Source organism: Felis catus, chromosome C2, assembly GCF_018350175.1.
Source record: "Felis catus isolate Fca126 chromosome C2, F.catus_Fca126_mat1.0, whole genome shotgun sequence".
In the NCBI taxonomy this organism is placed as follows: Eukaryota; Metazoa; Chordata; class Mammalia; order Carnivora; family Felidae; genus Felis; species Felis catus.
This window is the reverse complement of record NC_058376.1, coordinates 78,050,020-78,068,840: the sequence shown is the minus strand read 5'-3', so window position 1 is coordinate 78,068,840 and position 18,821 is coordinate 78,050,020. Positions and strand designations below refer to the sequence as shown.

The 18,821-nt window shown below is 38.7% G+C and overlaps 1 protein-coding gene across 11 annotated transcripts in view; it reads left to right on the top strand.

Annotated features, from left to right (window-relative positions):
• TP63 (tumor protein p63) overlaps positions 1-18,821 on the top strand; it is a 229,293-nt gene that overhangs the window by 125,452 nt on the left and 85,020 nt on the right. The window contains exons 1-2 of one of the 11 annotated variants that reach the window (XM_019839990.2): positions 1,429-1,613; positions 2,036-2,078. The exons of 8 other annotated variants lie outside the window; for them this stretch is intronic. Coding sequence is in view for 1 of the 3 variants with exons in the window: in XM_019839987.2 (XP_019695546.1) it covers positions 1,572-1,613 (42 nt within the window). In the remaining 2 variants the exon portion in view is untranslated. Of the gene's footprint in view, positions 1-1,428; positions 1,614-2,023; positions 2,079-18,821 lie in introns of those variants that run through there. 2 more of the 11 variants (XM_019839989.2, XM_019839987.2) reach the window with 2 other exon arrangements.

Genomic DNA, 18,821 nt, shown 5'->3' with positions numbered 1-18,821 from the left:
TTAATGTTTATTTATTTATTTTTGAGAGAGAGAGAGCAAGAGAGCACAAGCATGAGTGGGAGAGGGGCAGAGAGAGAGAGGCAGAAGGAGAGAATTCCAGGCAGGCTCTGAGCTGTCACACAGAGCACGATGCAGGGCTCGAACTCACAAGCCATGAGATCATGACCTGAGCTGAAATCAATTTTTAACTGACTGAGCCACCCAGGCACCCCTAAATTTTGGAAAAAAACCTAAATATCCACTTCCAGCTGTCTTGCCAGTTGTACCATCCAGGCAGGATACAGAGGGACATGGTTTTCCAAGTGGGGGGGGGGGGGGGAGTGGTGTTTTGATATAAATCTAATTGAATTACATAGAATACTCAGCAGTAACAAGAATATTCTAGTGAATCAAACAATAATCATCAGGGTGCATTTCATCCTCACTACATTATGGTAACCAAGGTTAGGCCAGATTCTACAATACGGTTTTTATGTATTTATATAAATATATTTTATGGCAGAGCTAACTGGTTTCTCAAACTTTAAGATTTACTCTTTCTATTTAAAATTTATTATCCGTTTATAGAAAAAATATTACCATTGAGCATTAATGAAAACTAGATACAATAGAGAAAATAAATATTCAAATAGATAAGCTATTGTGTTGATTCCATGTCCCAAGAAATAATGATGGAAAGAAGCAGTGCTTTTTTTTTCCTTTTAAGAGCTTAAAAAAAAAATGGGCACTTTTCCCAGGGTTTCTATTTCCTGTACATAATATGGATGTTTGTCTTTACAAGTTAACGGGACCAAACGTTTTAAATTGATCTTTAACTATACTCTGAAAAATCCAATGGCTTATGTTGGCATAACTTTGTATTAAACTATTTCTCTGTGGAGAATAAGTTAAAAAACTTTTTAGCTATCAGGCAGTGGATTTTAATTTTTACATTGAGGAACTATAACCATGGAGTTGAGTATTTCTTCCTAATTTCTAACTTTGTGGAGTCATTCTTAAAACACCACATCTAGTTAAAAAAAAAAAAAAAAAAAGCCTTCCAAAAGCTTTCTCTGAAGTTTTACTTTTCAGTTGCAAAGTGTAAAATAACCTTCTGAAATGCCTTCTCTAAGTCCTGGTGGTGGTACAGGTTTGTGGTTTGTTTGGGGAGATTTTGTTTTGTTTTCAGGAGAGAGTGCACTTTCTTGTGAAAGAGACAAGGGAAAGTTTTACCTGTCTCTCTCCTGTTTTTTTTTTTTCTTCTTTCTTTCTTTTTCTTTTAAAGATTGGTGATAAGGAATTCTAACTACTTAATGAGATGGGAGAGGCCTCACTCCATTGGAGTGAGGACTCCAGGTGGAAGTTGATGGATTGGACAGGTAAAGACAAGAGTCCCGCCCCCTCATGCCTATAGTTGGGTATATATTAGGGAACCTAAAATTATGTACAGAGAGAGAAAGAGAGAGAGGGACTTGAGTTCTGTTATCTTCTTAGTAGATTCCTATTGTCAGGGTCTCAGAGGGGGTGGGGGGGTTGGCAAAATCCTGGAGCCAGAAGAGAGGACAGCGGCATTGATCAATCTTACTGCTAACATGTTGTACCTGGAAAACAATGCCCAGACTCAATTTAGTGAGGTAAGGATTTTAGATTTTAGCACTCCATTTAGAGATGCTTTTTTCATTTTTTTATTTTTAAACAAAAGCTTACATATTTGTGGTTCTTGGTCACCCAATGTAATGGTTTTGCAAATCGTGTATAGGAATCTCCTTTTCTTGGTAAATGTTTTCTGTGGTGACTGTAAGATTTTTTTTCCTTTAAGTGGGAAATGAAATAATAGGAGAAAAGACAAAAGAGAAACTTCTGGGTAATGTTATGTATTTGAAGAAACCCAATATTCAGGAGTTTGTAAAATCCCTTTTTGGAAGAACAGACTGGAAGAGAAGCTCACATTCTGCTAGATACATTGAAATGACTCCTCTGTTGTGTGCTCACGTACCAGTAAGATAAATTAGTTGACTGTGTCTTAACTCAGTTAAGTTCTCAGTTCTATCTCCAGACTTCATCCTAAAAGCAAATGAAGCTTTTTCAAAATAATCCAGGTGAGATTTTTTTTTTTTTTTTTTTGTTAAGCCATCTTTGTTTTGAATCCTATCAATCCAGAGACCCATCGAAAATCTTCAGGGGACTTCACTAATGTTCCTATTGTCTGGTGATTGACTTAAGACTTTCACTGTGTAATTACAAAGTTATTTTTGGGCAATGCATGATTAAATATTTATACATGCGTACGTGGCAAATGTGTATCATCGCATATAGGATTGGAATTGATGATTTGGCTCTCTGATCTCTCCTCAAATTTGTCTCAGGGATTTAAATCACTGGGCAAATGGATATAGGGGGAAAAAAAAAAAACTCCTGAAGAGACTATAAAGCTTTGAGGAAGTTTCCTATGGTTGAGGGAGGTCTAACAACAATATTAGTTTACATTCCTCAGAATAGGGCAGCTGTGTTGACACTAATCAGATTGGGGGAGGGGGGGACGGGTGGTGAGCTTGAGTTCAGTTTCAGATGAAAATGCTTGCAGGGGAATGCTTGGAAAAGTAGACTGGAGGACTGGAGGACTCAAACTGAGCTTCTTAAAAATCAAAACAAAGTGCATAGGACTCGATGTGCACGGCAAAAGGAAGAATCGCACAAAGGGCAGCAAAGCAGGGCCTGCGTTGTCATACTGACCATGCTATCGTCTAGACACCTGAACTGTGTAAATATAGCAGGGGAAATATCGAGTTATCTACAGAAGGAAAAGGAAGTGCCTATTTTCCTTTAAAACATTCAAGCAGGCTTGCTCGTCCTCAGTGGAGAAACTTGAGTTTCTTGTTTGGCTTTAACATTGAAAGTTAGCTTAAAATGTTACCAAACAGTTAACCAAAAAAAAAAAAAAAAAAAAAAAAAAAAAAAAAAATGGAGGTGACTTTAAAGATTGATCCCACCTTAGTGAGTTTTCATTACTAAATAAGTGGTCTGCCGGTCATATCATATCTGACTTTATGTTTGTTAAGGAGCTATTTCACACATATATTTATAAGTAGGCTGGGATCTGACTTTGGCTCCAAGTAGAAAGGGATAGAAAGAAAAGGTGGTTTAGAGATATCTGTAAGAAAAGTATGAAGATGCCAAGTGGAAAGTAATGATTCTTTCTCATGAAGGAAAAAACTGCGTAAATGTGCATAGAAGATAACCTGTAGGAATGATTGCCTTTTATGGAGGCAAAAGAGTCATGTCATATGTGAGAGTGTAGCACCCTTATCATGAGAGAAAATACCTTTCCATGGTTTGCGTTTTTCAAAACTTTAGGTGAAAGTGTATAGTCAGGTGCCCAAGTGATCCGTTTTCTCTTAGAATGCTTTTAATGTGTATAGAGGATATCTATGAAAAAATATGACTGAATTTCTCTAACTTCCTGCCTCTTTTTGCGTGTTGCCATTGTGTATTTTATATCCTTCCAATAATGTGTATATTATGCATAATTTTTATAGCTTGATTTTCATTCTATTACTTAAGCACAGCTTTCTTTGCTGTATAGTGTTATGTTTTAATATCTAGTCCTCCGTAAAAAATGCAATTCTATATCTGACTATACAAAATATCCTGGGACCGCATGGCCCTGAGAATCCGGGAATTTAATATAAAAGTTGTAATGCTTCTTAATTTATCTTAAGATAACGTTTCTTAGTAACCCTTGATACAGAAAGAGTGATCTATTATCCCACAAAAATTGTTAAAAATTGGGTAGATTAAGAATAAAAGCCATCTGGCTGCCCATGAGAATGAAAATTAGTTTGAAACAATAACCCATTCTCTGACTTCAAATAGTTTTTAAAATTAATTTCCTAGTAGCTTCTTTGGGTTGATAAAGACAATGTAAGAACACTGTTCTTTCTCTACCCCTTTTTCCACATCTCCGCAATTTTTTTTTCCCTCCAAGCAGAGCTAGATTTTGGGAAACTGTTAGTGAACAGTTAGTGAAAGGGTCTGGAAGGGAGGAGAACATGGGCAGGATGTAACAGGCAGAATTTCCCTTGGGTTACAAGGGAAAGAGGCTTCAAGGAAGCACCACTCTGGTGTGTCAGGCGCGGAATGACCCTGCCTCTGGGACTGGTCTCAGTCTTGGAGAAAGAGTCTCAAAAGAAGGGAAATACTTCACAGATTAAGTTTCAGTTCAACCTTCTTGCCAAAAAAAAAACAACGAAAAAAAAACAAAAAAAAACAAAAATAAAAAACAAAAAACAAAACTGGGCTGTGTGCGTGCATGCATGTGTGCGTTCAAGAGAGAGTGAGAAAGAGAAACAGAAAGAGACTCCTAACTCCTCCTTAGAAGGACATTTAGGACATTTTTATTAAAAATGTCTGTCTGGGTTCCTGTGTGAAGATGGAAAGGTACTTTAGTGAATGGGTTCCAGTATTCTAGAAGTAAATGGGGCTTCAAGGCTCCTATACAGAAACACCTCATTTTATAAATCAGGGTTAATGATCTCTCTCTCTCTCTCTCTCTCTCTCTCTCTCTCTCTCTCTCTGTCGTAGAGAGAGGTATAGGTGGATAAGTGAGTCCTGTTGACTTACTTGAACCTTTTTCTCTTTCATACCAAGAGAGACAGAAAGCATTCTGAAAAGAGCTTTTGTGATCCATAGTAAATGCTCCAAAAAGTTTCCTTAAAGAACTGATGTGCAAATCTACTGGAGAGGAATGGTCAAGGGAAAAAGTCTTTCCTCCCTAATAGAGTCTCCACAAGACATTTTTCCCATGGGAGTGATTTTTTTCTCTTAATAAATGTATTATCTTAAGCTTTCTGATGTTTAGCACCATATGTAAAAGCGTAGTAGGTCGGAAGCAGAATCTGCAGATTTCATTCAGCTGTCAGCCAGGCTGTGTTCCTCTTTCCATGCTGTAGTCTTAGATTGCATTGCTTCTTTTACAACTGGTTGCCCTCAAGCCCAGAGGGGACTGGGAGAAAGAGATCTTAGATCACAGATGAGAGACCATACCTTCTTTTGCTACTATTGGAAAAATGAGTGGTGATAATATATCACTTATCCTTTACCTAGATAAGGAAAAAGCATGTTTGTTTTGTTTTGTTTTTGTTTTTTTGTTTTTTGTTTTTGTTTTTTGGTTTTTTGTTTTGTTTTGTTTTGTTTTTTAGGAGAGCAGTGATCCTCAACTGGGGTGTGGAGAGTATACTGAGAAACATGAATGAATGTCTGGTTAGCTATGGCAACCAAAAAAATACTGGTTGCTTTTGCACCATGCCACATACATCTTCTGAAAGCAAAGTTACTAAATTTTCCTCAGATGATGAATAATATCAATTTGGATTCTGTCTTCTTCCCATGAAGGGAGGATCTGTCTGAAGTTAGGAGATGTTACATTAAGGAAGGCTATGGGTCAAACAGTTAAGAAATATGTTGCCCCAAATGTTCCCAAGCTTTCTTTGAGGTGCGTATGATAGCTTTGAGTGAGATCTGAGCTTGTGGGATAGAGGAGTATAAGTACAAGTCCTCCCTTCATCGTAATGTTTTGAAGTTAAGCTCCCCCCATTGAATACACTATTTATTCTTTGAGTCAGTTTATGTCAGTAAATAAGAAAGAATAAACAGAGATACCAGAAGACCCCTCTGTAGTCTTATTATTTTGAAGATGAAAAGTTTTCCAAATGATGGACTCAGAATTCTCTTTTGAATGTATGAGGAAAAAAGTCAGATGTCTGATGTAGCATTATTATTCAGCACCAATGTGGTGGACTGAGTTGCTTATGCAGGACATCCGACAGAGTAGTGGATTTGGCTTCTGAAAGAAAATGGATTGAAGTGTCAAAATTAAACAGTTGATGCAAACATTAGGTTATGAATTTGAGTCCCAATCTTCTCTTAAGAACACAATTTGGAGGCGCAAAAAAATAGTAAAGCGTAGATTATTAATGTACTAACTCTGTAAACGTCTTATAATTTTCACTGATACCTTTTGATGAATTTGAATTTCATCAATATTCGTGAGTGCTCGTATGGGGGGAGGGAAACTTTGGTTAGAGGACCACCTTACTCTTTTCACAGAAATGTTTCCTGAAGCATCCGTTATATAGAAGATGGTATGTAGGAGGGGAAGAAACAGTTCCTACACCAAGAAGTTTACAGTTCATAGAGGAAATGAGTACATAGAGTTATAATACAGGGCAGATCCTAATTGTCATATGAGAAGTATGAGCAAGATATATAAAGGATCAAAGAGAAAGAGAGTACCTTGAAACGGGAGGATCAAGAAAGTCTATATGTATAAGTAAATTGCAGCTGCACTTGTAAGGTTGGGTAGAAATTTCTAAGTCCTTGAAATATGAGAGGGAAGGAGGATTTAGGGTGAAGAAACAAGCATCAGCAGAGGCACAGAGCTGGGGTGAATGCTGGTGTGCCCAGCAATGTCAAATAGCCCAAATGGAAGTGAAAGCATGAAAAAATTAGGAAGTAAAGTTAGAAATATAAGACAGAGTGTCTCATGGAAGGCCAAATCACATTTAATAGTGTGGCAGTGATGAACCATGGAAGGATTTTGAACAGAAGAGTGGTATAATTGGAGCTGCACTAGGGGAACACTTGTTCAAGACAGTCTAGAAGTATAAAAATGCATTTCTCTGCATTGCACATTGGCCATCTTGCAAGAATATCCATTACTTCTCTGGGAAATTTGGAAGGGTAGAAATGGGTCATGTCTAAAGTCTTATACAACTTATACATTCTCTGCGCATTACTCTCTTTAATAGCTATGGTCCCTGCCATGGATAAGTTGGAAACAATTGGTTTTGGTTTGTCCTAATTTATGCATGTCATTCAAATGTAAATATGAATAGCACCACTTTCTCTTTCAAAAGTGTTTCACGTAGAAGACAAAGTATATGATCACCCTACAAATGAAGGCCCACTCTTTATTTCATTATCTCCTCCACCTCCACCCCAAAATGGAAAAGTAGTATAAATTTGTTGGTAAACAGATACAGTAGCTTTGATAACCTATCCACAAACCATTTAGATTATTTCCACCACGAAAGAAGCATTTCCTTACAACCCAACATTTACTAGGGGCTAATTAAGTACAGTCATATTGCTAGGCAGTGTAAGGAAAGCAGAAGTGAACAGTTGTAGCCTCTGGTGTCTGAGAATTCGCAATTCTAGGTGAACGTAAGGTATCATGAATGACTTCAGTATGAAACAGAATGTGGTAGGAGACACTAAAGACTTTCAAAGACAATGAAATGGTTTCAAACTGCTCAGGTTGAAGGTAATATTTTATGTAGTTTGAGGACCAGAATTCAGCCAAGTTGCAGAAGGAAGGTCATTCTGAGTAGAGTAAAATTAATAAAAATACAAGGAAAAACTGCATAGGACCAGATGACCAGATGCTGATATACCAGCATGATATATTGACTTGAAAAGAGAATGTTGATTTAAACACAGATCTGTATTTAGCATGTATGTCAAAATGGAGAGCTGTTGTAGAAATAGCAACAAAATATGGTAGGGACTTCCATGTTCTGAGAACTAGAACCTATGAATGTTTTGAAGGCATGGACAAGGTTCAGAATCCATGATTCAAAACTTTGTCTACATGCTGTAGGAGTGACAGGTGTCATCCTGCAGGGAAGGAGAAAAAATAGCCCACGTGATTTCTTGGGCTAGGTGAAGTTGAGAGTTTCCTGATCCCATTCCTGAGACCTCTACAGAGACAGATAAATTATCTTATCCTTATAGGGACTCAGTAATTACATTGTTATTTTTATTTTTTACTTTTTTTTTTAAACATTTATTCATTGTGGAGAGACAGAGCACAAGTGGGTGAAGGGTAGAGAGAGAAGGAGACACAGAATCTTAAGCAGTCTCCAGGCTCTGAGCTGTCAGTCAAGAGCCCGATGTGGAGCTTGAACTCACAAACCAGGAGATCATGACCTGAGCGGAAGCTAGATGCTTAATGGACTGAGCCACCGAGGCACTCCAGTAATTGCATGCTTAAATTAATCAAAGCTGGAACAGAATCCAGACTGATTGCTTCTATTATTTAGGATTAACTTTATTAAATAGTTATCTTAGAATCAGGATGAGAAAACCATTTCTCTGGTCACTGCTAGAAATGCAAATAGTAATCCCGGAGGTAAATGTGAGAGAATATACCAAGTATGATATTTTTCCTACATGAGAATCCCAACCAGGAAATAATAGAGCAGAAGCAAATGTGAATGTCTCATTTAAGAAACAAACACCCTGCCCCCCCCCAATTAAACAAAAACAGCAATAAAAAAAAGTCAAGATTTTGGAATCTCAAATTAAAAACTCTTTGCCATAAATATCTCAAATTTCATTTTGGTTGAGGTGACATATTTGCATTTGAGATTTGAACAGAAATATTGAGGGAAGATGTGTCTTCACCTTCACCCATATTAATATCCTTTCCTTCCACAACCTCCTTCATCACTTCCATCTCATGTAGGCAATTACAGAAATAATGGAGGGGTAGGTGAGGGTGGGCTCAGGGTGGGAGATGACTCAGTGACTTGATTTAAACGTAAAGGGGAGTGGGTAGGAGGGAGAACTGGCCTCAGTGATAAGTGGGGGGAGAAGTCCAAGCTTATATCTCATCCCGTTCTCTTCCTTGCAAACCTAATCCTCCACTAACAGAAAGTGGATTTTGAAAATACCCAGTATCGAAATGTGGTTGTGCTGATTTCATCTTTGTGCAGACATCAGGGGACACAGCAAAGTAACATCAGCGACCGCATTGCTTACAACCTCCTTTGCAGAGCAAAGTGGTTAGAGGGAATGTCTATACAGTCTTTTCTTTCTACTTCCCTGTATTTGATTTTCTCACTTGGTCTGATACTAGAGCACATCTATCCCATTCAAAAGGCATACCTTTTCATACTCTGGAAAAAACAAAAACAAAACACACATCTTGGGAAGCTCTCATTTCTAAATGTATTTCTTACTTGATAATGACTAAGTTTATACAATCTGCTCAGGTTTGCTTTTTCGAAGACAAAGTAAAATCAGGCTGTCATGTCCATTCTGAGATGGCTTTGCCAGGTAATACTTACCTGTCAATTTAAAGTTCAGTAACTGGTGTTAAGGTAAAGCACATGTTGGTTCTAGGTGAGGGAATATTGGCAAGAAGAAAACATTTTTGGAATGTTAGTGGATGTGGGTAGAGTGTAAATTGATATCTCATGCAAAATGTGCGATCTGAACTGCATCTTGTCTGTGTTTCTTAAATGGTAAAAAAAAAAAAAAAAATCCTATAAAAGCTGAAAGAGGGAATTTTGAGTCAAGCTGTAGTGTGTTGCCAGGGGCGGAAATTTATGAAACACTCTCGTCAACTCTTCTGGAAACACTACAAAAGAAATGGTTCTGCTTTCTTATTGGTGCTAAAGCCACTAATAGGTGCAGTTTAGTGTAATACCACTATGAGAATTACCACCCCCAAAGTCAGCTTGCCTTGGAAAGAACTCTGTACAGGCATTTTCTTTTTCCTTTCAAGCTTGCGCAAAAACACCCAAAGGGGCCATTTCCAATCCAGGCAGTGAGCTTTCTCAAGTTTATTCTTTCTCAGATCACAGAGACAATGGAGAATATGCCCTGTTTACTCAAATCAGTCTGGATTAGTGTCACTCTATTGATGGAATCAGAATTAAAAGGAAAACCATTACCCTCTCAACCAACGGGCAACATCAGATGTTTTGGGAACGGCTTGATTATTTTTAAATGGACCATGTGAGACTCTGTCACCAGACTAAGGTTGGGGACTCCACGGGCGTACACACAGAGAGAAATGGTGACCCTGGGTGAAGCAGAAAGCCCAGAATAAGCCTCAGGCTGGGAAATTATTTCAGTAGCCAGTCCCAAAGTATCTGAAAGGCTGAAAAACAGAATAGTAAGTTTCCAGAAAGGGTATTTTTCCTAGCTTTTTTCTAACCCCCAACACCAGCCCCCAGATATTTATCTTCAGATCAGATTGTTTCTAGTTCTTAAGGCCCTGCTGGGAGGCTACTTCACCCTTAACATTTTCTCAGAACTTCCCCCTCCCCCCATTCAGAATAACTTCTCCCTCCCCTGAGCTTTTGTGCACTTCTCTGTTCATCCTTCACTGCTCTCTGGGAGGCCCAGATGCCTTCTCCCCAATCCTGGTGGGTAGGGCACGTGTGCGGTACTTATCTCTGTATCCTCTCCAGGGCCACCTGGAGAGTGATGTTCCTGAATGTGATGGAGGCATGTTCTGTTGCTGTTGCATGAAGGGGTATCTTCAAATAAAAATTTGGCCTATGATATATACTTTTACAGAAATGGCTCTTTATAACTAACCTGTGCAAAAAGTAAAGTGACTCTTCAACGTTGCACAAACCTTGTCTCCACCTGTACATTCTGAATCATATGGTTTTCCTTGACATCTTACAAGTCCCTCTCCCTCTCTGTCTCTCTCTCTCTCTCTCTTTCACGAATCCTGGTATTTATTTCCATTATACCTTAAGTGGCAAGAAAGTTTTTAAGACAGGGAAGTTTCCCAAGTAAGAAATGACTTCTACTCTGACAGAGGTAAACAGTGTAAAGTGTGTGCTGCTTTCATTTAATGGATTACCCATGAGGACAGAGAATGTGTTTGATTTTTTAAAAAACTGAATAGATTAGATTGTTATCTTGCTTTGCAGTCACTTCTTAAAAGTGTTTACTTGCTTCCACACTGATTAATTTTGTCCCCTGATTCATTTTGTCCCCTGCATGGCTCTTGGTCATCACCAGAGATTTGGGTGGTTTGCTCTGGGTGAATAAGCTTGATGATTTGCAAACACTTTCCTGTTTTATTTTCAATGGTGTTATTATCACTAAAGGATGTCTGAGAAATCTTTAAGTCATTTTGTTCTTAACCGTGGTGTCCTAGTTTTTTGTTTGTTTGTTTTTTCGTGTTCAAATAAGACACCAGGGGCTGTTGTAATTATTAAACTGATTGACTGTTACTTTCGTGATTGAGTAAATAGGATGAAATGAATAGATGGCTGTCTTTTCAAAGTAAGGCATGTCTTCTGCATAGCTGGAAACTTCAGTTTTATTTTGCAGTTAAAAGTGACAGCTTAAAGGAACACTCCAATGTTATGTAAGTCACCGTGTCTAATTACAAAGCGTAGTAAATCACTAAAAACTTTCATCTCAAATACAATGAAAAATGTAGCAATCAGCAAAGAACTTGACAAGCAAGAGGAACACAGAACCAGTGTTTCTCATTTGAATATATATAGGATAGTAAAACTGAGTAGTGCACTCCTTGTTTCATGCTTTACTTTTCTATCTGCAGAGAAAAACTAGTGTTTCAACCTCTCTGTGTGTATTATAAAGTCAGGGAAATGAAGTCATGAACTTAGACCATTTGCAAGAAAATGGTGCGTAAGTCTGATAAAGTACAATCTCCGTTCCTGAAAACATACACTGTAAGCCCTTAATTATGGCATTATTCTAAACTGACTTCTAGCTAACAGGGCAGAAAATCATGGAAATCAGAGAGGGAGGGACAAACTTTGTGGCCTATCCACCAGAAACGAACGTCTTACTCTAAGTTTGTTTCCGGGTGGTTTCTTCCCAAAGAAATCTGCATTCGGCCACAAGCGCTGTCTGTAGGAAGTGAATAATTATATGGCCACAAAGATTTGGATTCTGACTGCTGACCTAGATGCATTAGGAACAAACTCGAGGCCATGAGGGAAAAGACACTGCCCTGCCACGAAAACGTGTATGTGTTTGTTTTAAGGAAGTAGGAGCTCATTAATAAACTTTCCAGCTAGGTGTGAGCTACTGAGTATTACTCACTGGCTTATGAGTGACAGGACTGGCTATTCTGCTACTAGTTCCCATAAAAGTTGAAGCTAAAAGCACAATCCCACCTACCAAAACAAAGCAGAGCACAGAGTAAAGGTCATAGAGATTATTTGCAGATGCACCATGACATTTAGTCTGCAGTAGTGTGTAAAGACATGAAGCCGATTTGAAGGCAGGCTTCCTTCAGCATAAAAGTCAACAGTTAGGCGCATTCGAATAAAAAGAGATATCTTCTGAAAGTGCTTTTTACTGGAAAATATTTTGCATTTATTCTTTCAATAAATATTTCCCGAGCAGCCACTGTGGCTCACACGCCGTTGCAGACGTGAGACCCGGTGATGAACGAGATACAATCTCTCATAGATTTATGGTGTAGCAGAAAACACCGATATTTAAAAAAAAAAAAAAAATATATATATATATATATATATATATATATATATATATATATATATATTTGTACAAATAATTTCAGTTATAATGATGCGATGTTGAGGGAAAGTCCGAGCAGTAAGACCGTGTGAAACAAAGGGGAATGCCTACCTGGGTGAAGAGGGATTCTCCTGGGGAGAATGGCATTGAGCTAAAACTACAAGACAAACTAGGATACAGCCCGCCAGTGGGAGGGGGCTGCGGACTGAAGGAGTCGGCCTTTGAAAAACTTGAGGAGTGCCTGTTTGCAGGTTGTTTAGTGAGCAAAGGAGAGAGTTTCAAATAGTGTGGTGAGGCCACTGGCAAGAGTCAGCGGGGGGGGGGGGGGGGGGGGGCTTTACTCTAAGACAGTTGGGACCTGCCCATGGTCTTCAACTTGAGAGAGACATGATCTCATCTACACTGAGCTGGTGGCAGGCTCCGAGGAGCTGGGTCTCTCACTGTCTGCAGTTATGCACAGTCTAAGAATGGTTAGTTTTATATCCTGTCCTTAAAATGGACAACTGTTTTTTGTTGTTGTTGTTTTTTTTTTTTTTTTTTTTAAGATCTAGAATGGTATGCTTTCATTGAATGTAAGTTTTAGATAAAAATTCCAGGCAGAAATCTGAGGGACTCAGATTTACATGCAATTGGAATGAAAGATAAGTAAGCAAGCGGGTTCTCAAGCCAGATTTACCGGTTTCTCATTCGGGCTGTGTCGCTCACTACCTTGAGCAAGTTACTTAATCTTGCGGGGCTTTGGTTTCCTCATCTATAAGTTATGTATAAAACATGGGATGATAATGCCACCTAGCTCATGAGGATTAAATGAATGAGCAGAACTTGAAGACTCTAAAAAACATAGGTAAGGACTCAGAAAGATTATTCGTAGTAGAAGTAGTAGCTACTATTCTTTTTGTAGACAGGATTGGATATGGATGCTCCATACGTTTCAGACTTTTAAAACATTTGAATGGTCACTGTTTATTGAAACGGCTGTGTCTTCAGTTTCACATCATGGTAAACAAAGCTATCCTCTGTTATACAATGATAATCACATTTAATCACTCCAGCTGATCGAAGTCATGATTTCTGATATGCCCTACACAGATATATTACAAAAATTATTTTTAAATACCTTAAACTCATTTTAAAAACCAATGAAACATTATCGATGATCTTCTAAAATCACCATGGTATGCTTTCCATATAAGTGACCTAACCTTCACTGAAAATTTTCATTACTATGTACTCTCTTCCTTCCACGTTACCACTTCTGCTAAACAAAGCTATCAAAATAGTGATTGTGAGAGGCTGAAAATGTCCTCAAACATGTTTTTTCCAACTTTGAAAAAATTGGAACTCTGTATATTTTTCCTTAATATCCGCATCTAGAAGTGATTGAATTTAGAATTATGCCTTTCTGCTAAGCCCCATGCCGCCTTGGTATGTTGATGGTGACAAAGCCCTTTGAAGAATTTAGATGCTCGTGATTATAATTTTGCTCATTTGTCATTACTGAAAAGGAGTACTGACTGAAATAAGAACCTGAAGTTTATTTTTTCTTGGTTGAGCTCTCCGCAGTGTGAATTCAGTAAATTTAGGCTGAGTTTTAACCTCAACATGGTCCACCACCTGGATTTGCAAATGCTGTTGTCCAGTGTTTTTCGACATCGCTGTCCACCTGATCAGCCAACTGTGTAGTTATTCATCTCACCTGAGGTTGTCTGGCATTGGCTTTTAGGGAGCTCTTTCCTGAGTTACGGAATCTCGGGCCTCAAAGGAATCTCGGCACTTTGTGTCAGACCATAAAGCATTCTAGTAAACTCTCTGCCTGCTGCCAGAAGTTCCTGTGCGCTTAGGTGCTTTATTCTTACAGGCTGTTTATTGTAAGGTATGAGTACAGTTTACCTCGAAGCATGTGCTTTGGGGGATCATTTGGAAGATAAAAGAAGCGAAATATTTTACAAGGAACAAAATCTGGTCTTGAGAAAAATCAGATGTTGAATATATTCTTAAGGTTGAAAGATGGTACTTCAACTTGACATTGTTATACAAATATCTTCTTGGCCGCGAATGGAGCATTTTAACTCAGTTGTGTTCAATTCTAGCATAAAACAAGCCATCATTCTTTCAGGTGAGGCAGGCAATAGAAAACTAAAAAATGACAAGCATTTCTCCCTACGGCAGTGCTTGTTGAAAAGTCACCATCCTGCTGATATTTGGGGATGAAGTGTAGAACTGTCTACTAGAGCATATTCGAATGAATGCTTTGTAAAGCCAGGGTCACAAGGAAAACTGCTTTCTTTTCCCAGGAGGGGCTTTAGAATGTTCACAAGAGCTCCTTCAGGAAACCCAAGGTGAAAGGTTTAATCAGCTGAGGAAAGTGTATGCATGCTGCTGATTTCTAGGCTTGGCTTGGTAAATCTGGATAAATAAAAAAGCAGGTTATCTCATGTTTTGAAAGTAATCTCATGGCACTTTAATATAGCTTTGTGGAGGAGTGTGGTCATCCATCAGAATGCTAGAATTGAGGCACCTTTTATGTTTGATCATGAGATTCAGTCTCCTTGTAGGAAACTAAGGTCCAGGTGGTTCATGTACCTTGCACAGAGTTTTCAGCACATTAGTGGCAGTGTTGGGACTTAGACCCCACATCACCAAGTCTAGGTTCCAAGTTCTGTTCCATTACTAGGATCCACTCAGGAATGGTAAGTGCTAAAGAGTATTCAATTCCCTTCCCTAGCCTTGTCTAATAATCAGTCAAAGATTAGAAATATAATTTCTTCCAAATGAAATTTGGGCAACTTATTGTTTCCTGTGACAAGGAAACATTTAAAAATTTGTTGAATGTTTACTTATTTTTGAGAGACAGAGAGAGAGAGAAAACGAGTTGGGGTGGGGCAGAGAGAAAAGGAGACAAAATCCAAAGCAGGCTCCAGGCTCTGAGCTGTCAGCACAGAGCCTGATGTGGGGCTTGAACCCATGAGCCGTGAGATCATGACCCGAGCTGAAGTCAGCGGCTTAACTGACTGAGCCACCCAAGCACTCCTCAATGGAAGTAAATTAATTTCGATTACATATCCTGACAGCAACCTCTCCTATTCCTGATTTGGCTTTCATTCCTTTTCTTCTTATTTTTTGAATTAACCTCTTGCCATAGACTGCTAGCTCTTGTTGCCATGCTGCCATAAATTAGCTATTACGGATGGTAATGTCTAGTAAATAGAACTTATAGCATGTCTCTTATAAATTGGAGGAGAAAGTTTTCAGAAACACAAATTATGTCTAAGTCCCTCTTTCCATTGCACTGGTCAAATGACTTGATGGGGATCCTTTTTTTTTTTTTTTTTTTTGATGCTAAATTCTTTTATAGGAAAGTACTTATTACATTGTCAACTTTAAGTATAAACCCAGGTATTCAATATTGAGTTTTATTTACAGTGATATATACTGACACAGTATTGCTGAGCAGATGAGAAGAAAATTTAGGTTCATATTATTTTCAGAGTTTAAGATCATTTAACAGTGTAACCCAGGGGGGAAAAAAATAGATGAAACTAAATAGGGATTGCATTTATAGGGCACTCTTACAGCAGTGTCCACTCAGGAAAAAAAATCTAATCTTCTGTATTTTAATTCTAATAATCCATCCTAATTGAAGTTTAGTGAAGAAACAAATCAGAGCCTATAGATGGCTATGAGAATGAAGGGTATAAGAGAGGAGAAAAACAAGAAAATACTTTTATCTGTATTTGGTAATACTACTTATCTAAACTTACTCTTTCCTAATGGTAAAAGCAAGCAGTTTAAGATTCAGCCCCTGGGTATCCCTACACTAATCATGACAGCTCCATGTTTCAGAACACCCCCAATTTGTTCTGTGATTACCAGGAGTATAAGTCTCTGTGACCAAGGTGTGTTTCATCCTTTCTGCGGTCAGATCAACTAGTGTGTGATGAAACTGAATATATTCTAGTTACAGATGCTGGTAAAAAACCTAGGGTCCAGGTGGTGAGTCTTCTGTTTCAAAGTTATTTTACAGGAAATGATGCATCTGTTTGAATTCAGAGGAAATCAGTTGTTTTCAGGCTTACAGTAGACTTCAGACAAGTTGTGTTCATTTTGCCTTTCAGGTTTTGTGGAAACAAGGCTGTCTCCTCTTTCAGACATGATAGGGTAGATATGTGACATTTTTTATTCATTCATTCATGCATGCATGCATTCATTCATTCATCGAGTGTCTACAGAATATATTAAGTTTATTTCAAAATCAAGATGCCTCACGGTTTAGAAAGGGACAATCTAGTTTCTATTTCATTTCAAATATGCTAATAGTTTTTATTACATCAGACACATGGGACATAGACGACCCCATACAGTTCTTCTAAGGGCAGTTTTTTGACTGATGTGCAAGTGCCATGTTCTAACTTTTCACACTCTTTTACTGGTCACTGTAAATAGGCATTACATGAACATCCAAGAATAACACAAGATCCCCACCCCCTATATTCATGGAATTATAGTAAAGAAGGGGCACAGGCATTGCTCCATTCATCCCATCAGCTTCCCTTTGTGGAAAATAAGGTATAAATATTGTTCTCATTAACCTGGTACAGAGCTAGCTTCATGGGCATACAAGGTATGTAGTAGCAAAGGGTGCTGTGCTTTGTTTAATGCTCTGCTATCACCATTTTTTTAATGTTTATTTATTTTTTTTATTTTATTTTGAGAGAGAGAGACAGAGAGGGAATGGGGCAGGGGTGGGGTGGGGGGTACAGAGAGAAAGAGAATACCAAGCAGTCTCGGGACTGACAGTGGGGCTCGAACTCAGGAACCATGAGATTGTGACCTGAGCTGAAATCAAGAGTCAGACTCCTAACCAACTGAGCTAGCCAGGTTCACCACCATTTTGAAACTTAATAATTTATGAACAAGAGGGCCTGTATTTTCATTTTGCACTGAGTCATACAAATTATTTTGCTGATCTGGCCTATGGAGGACTTGTTCTTCTCGGCAATGTTGATCTGCCCCTCAGCCTCCAATGCTGCTCTGTCCACATGTCCGCTCTCTTGTCAAATCAAAGAGGCAAATAAGAAACTTCTCTCGTTGTTGTTAACTAAATGCTTTTTAAATTAACTTCAAAAGGACTGTTTCCCATGGCAGGCTTATGACATTGATTTTTAATAAAGTTAAGCAAAGTATCCAAGTAGATTTCCTTTCATGGAATTCTTTGGGTTTGTTCTTGTTTGTATTTTCGGCTAATTAATTTAAAGTTAGTAGTGCTGGTTTTGTACTTTAGATTTTTTTTTAAGACAATTGAGTATACTACTTGGTTATGTTTCTTTAAAGTAACATTTAAGAAAGGTTTGCATTGAAATGTGTTTTTCCATTTTTATCTTGGATAGTGAGCAGCTCTTTGTCTAAACCTAAGAATTCCAGCTTTATGATGCATAAAGAAACCTAGGCAGTGGAGGCACACTCTGTTGTTATTAAGTAAAATTTTTCACCTAAACTGATTGGAATTAAAAATGATGGCATTTCAAAGCCCAGCCATCAGCACCCACAGTGCTGTTAATGACTGGGAATAAGGCTTCTGTTTCTTTAGAACCACGCATTATGTTCAGCCTCACCGCAGTCCCAGGGGTCTCCTAGGTGCCTCTGAGGTGAATGCATTTTCCCTTTCTCTTAAGTCCTTAGTGAAGTGCTGAGTGTTTGCTCACTGGCTTTTAAAGCTGGTCCCAAAACTTTTCTCTTTACATATATTGAAAAAAAAAAAGAGTTTTCAAAGGGCTATGTTTCTTTGTTCTCATCCAAGCCCACAATTAGCTGAAGTTCCAATTCTGCATAGCTGGAAGGAGGAGGGAAGGGTGGCTCAACAGGCATTTTACTGCCTGTGAGAAAGTGCTCGGCCCAGTTTCTTTGTCCTTTATGTCAGGGCCCGCCGCTTCCCTAATTGTACTGCTGTAGGGAAGCACGTGCCTCTGGGAGCATTATCTGATTCCTCCCGGACGTTCAGGAGGGCTTTGCATGCTGACCCTTAACTTGAACACAAATAATATCTTTTCAATCCCATTCCTCCTCTGCTGCTGCAGGCTTGGATGCCTGGGGACTTTGAATTCAGCCTGGGGGTGGGGGGGGTGGACGCTTTGTGGGGCCTCGGGGGTTTTATTTTCTTCCCTCCTCATCTCACCTGCAGTCCTGCCTCACCTGTCAAGAGGGGAGAGCTGAAGATGGAAAGAAGGAGGGGGGGATAGGAGCTGCCGAAGTCAGAGGGGAGAGGAGGCAAGACAAACAGCTGCTCTTGTCAGCATGAGGATAAGTGTCAAGAGATTAATAGTTATTTGAAGAGCAAATGGGGACGTGGCATTCGGCAGTGGAATGTGAAAGTATAAATGTAATGGAATGGGCATGCGGCCTTTAACATTTAGACAGATGCTCTCTGGACTGAAGGGAATGGCAGAGTTCTTGGCTTCTCCCCCCGCCATGTGAAATACCAAAAGTTTGGTTAAATAATTTAGTTTCATTAACATTTTTGT